This window comes from Juglans regia, chromosome 11 (assembly GCF_001411555.2).
Source record: "Juglans regia cultivar Chandler chromosome 11, Walnut 2.0, whole genome shotgun sequence".
NCBI classification, from domain to species: domain Eukaryota; kingdom Viridiplantae; phylum Streptophyta; class Magnoliopsida; order Fagales; family Juglandaceae; genus Juglans; species Juglans regia.
The window spans coordinates 21,468,819-21,470,868 of record NC_049911.1 but is presented as its reverse complement, the minus strand read 5'-3'; the positions used below and the strand labels follow the sequence as shown (position 1 = coordinate 21,470,868).

The 2,050-nt window shown below is 38.9% G+C and overlaps 1 protein-coding gene across 1 annotated transcript; it reads right to left on the bottom strand.

Moving 5' to 3' along the window:
* Nucleotides 1-370: 370 nt before the first annotated feature.
* On the bottom strand, nucleotides 371-1,566 carry LOC109018234 (transcription repressor OFP12-like). The gene has a single exon (XM_019000403.2). The coding sequence runs from the start codon at nucleotides 1,443-1,445 to the stop codon at nucleotides 747-749; it is 699 nt and encodes a 232-aa protein (XP_018855948.1). The 5' UTR covers nucleotides 1,446-1,566; the 3' UTR covers nucleotides 371-746.
* Nucleotides 1,567-2,050: the final 484 nt, after the last annotated feature.

The window sequence follows — 2,050 nt, the reverse complement described above, 5'->3', positions numbered from 1 at the left end:
TCACTGCATTGTAAGCTGCATGCCACTGCTAAACATGAATTAAGCATGTGACAAACTCCTGAAGATGCAATTGTCCTTTTCATCAGGAGAAAAGGAGAAAACTAATTAAAAAAAATACTATTTCTTAATTAATTCGTTAAACCTTTGAATCATCACAGCAGTAGTATTTCTTAATTAATTAATTTATTTATTAAAAAATGGAGCAGTAAATGTGTAGTGTCTACCCAAGCAATTAAGGGACAGAGGATCCCATTCCGAGAGAGGGTGGGGCTGGGGTTGAAACTTGAAAAATCAGTGTGTATTGTACGTACGTACATCTTGATCTTACTTATATATGGAACTTAAAAGTTAATGCATATGTCGCTTGTATCATTCATGCATGCCTAAAGATGTTCAATTCTCAAATTACCTAAACAATACGCGCGTTACCTTCCTACATATCTATGTAACATTAATTACAAGATGAACTTAAAAATAAAATAACCTAAAAATATAATGTCACATGGAAAGAAATCATGCAAGTATTAAAAGATGCATGAAGGATAAGTCTGAAATGATTAATAGATTACTCTAAAAAGGTGGACCAACCTTAGTTCCCCACAACTATATAGTTAATCATCAATATTAACTGACACCCACGTTACATGTACATGCAGCTTTGTCTTAAGTCGTCTTCTTTTTATCCCCGGCCCGGTGGTGGTAAAACCCCAACCTTAATTTAATCTAACCTTTGTGAAGTTTCACACTTATTCAGAGCAACGAGCAAGGTTAGGATCTGTGTGCCTATAACCCTCGGACGGTTGCTGCGACATGAGGCTGACGAGTAGATCCGCAAAAGCTCCCACAATGAACTTGTGGGTGTTCTTAGGATTGAGCGCAAGATAGCATAAAAGAAGCTCATGCAAGAATTCCCAGTTGGATTTCACGTCCACGAGCTCACGCGCCTCTACCATCTCCTGCATGGAGCGTCTGAAGTCGGCGTAGGGGTCCGGTGAGTACTTGGGGACCGGCACACCGTTGTTGAACACCTTCTCTGGCTTTTGTGCTGCTGCAATAATGGATGGTAAGTTCGACTCATCAATGGTGGATTCGACTATGGAGTTGGAGCGGCCAGGTGAGGAGAAGAAGAAGCGGTGGGAGGCAAAGGCGGAGGCGAAGTCTGCAGCGGTGGCGGTTGTGTGATCATCCGGGTCGGGCTCAACATAGGAGGAGGATGAGGCAGTGGCGGAGAGGGAGGAGGAGGAGGAGGAGTCAGAGGTGTGGTCATAGAGGGAGTTAAAGTTTCTAATCTTGATGGTTGATGTGGAGGTGGGGGTGGGTATTAATGTATGGTCATGATGATGATGATGATTTGGGGTTTGTGATGAAGGGGATTGGGGCGAGGGAGGCCATTTGATCTTCATGAAACAGAGGTTGATGTTTCTTCCTAGTGTGCTAATTGGCATCCTCACTAGTCTTGATCTGCTAGATTCACAGGCCTAGCTAGCTAGCTAGGAGAGAAAGAGACGGAGATATTAGTAATTATAGAGGAAGACAGATGAGAGAGAGATTCGAGGAGTGAAGCCCTATTTACTTGGGTTAATCGTGTTTGGCTACAGATCATTGTGAGAGAGAGAGACTAGAGAGAGATAGAGAGAGGGTCTATATCATATGGTTGGTGGTCATGTGGTATTATTAATGTATTAATGTATTAATGTTTAGTGTTTACAACCCGAAAGAAAAAACGTGCATGGTGTTGTGTTTATAGCAATTAAGTTGCCCCATTTAGATAGTCCATTATTTTTCTCCATTTTATCACACATATTTAACGTGATGCTATTTTATTTATCGGCTAATTAAGTCTCGTTTATTTTTAGAGATGAGATGAAATGAGTTGAGATTAAAGTTAAAAAATTGAATAAAATATTATTAGAATATATTTTTTAATATTATTTTTTATTTTGAAATTTAAAAAAGTTAAATTATTTATTTTATTTTGTGAGAGAATTTGAAAAAATTATAATGATGAGATGAAATTATACGAGAGGTTTTCAAAATTTTGGATTTTATC

Bases quoted from the DNA above. Each gene is read 5' to 3' on its own strand.
- LOC109018234 (XM_019000403.2), bottom strand. From the start codon at position 1,445: ATGCCAATTAGCACACTAGGAAGAAACATCAACCTCTGTTTCATGAAG.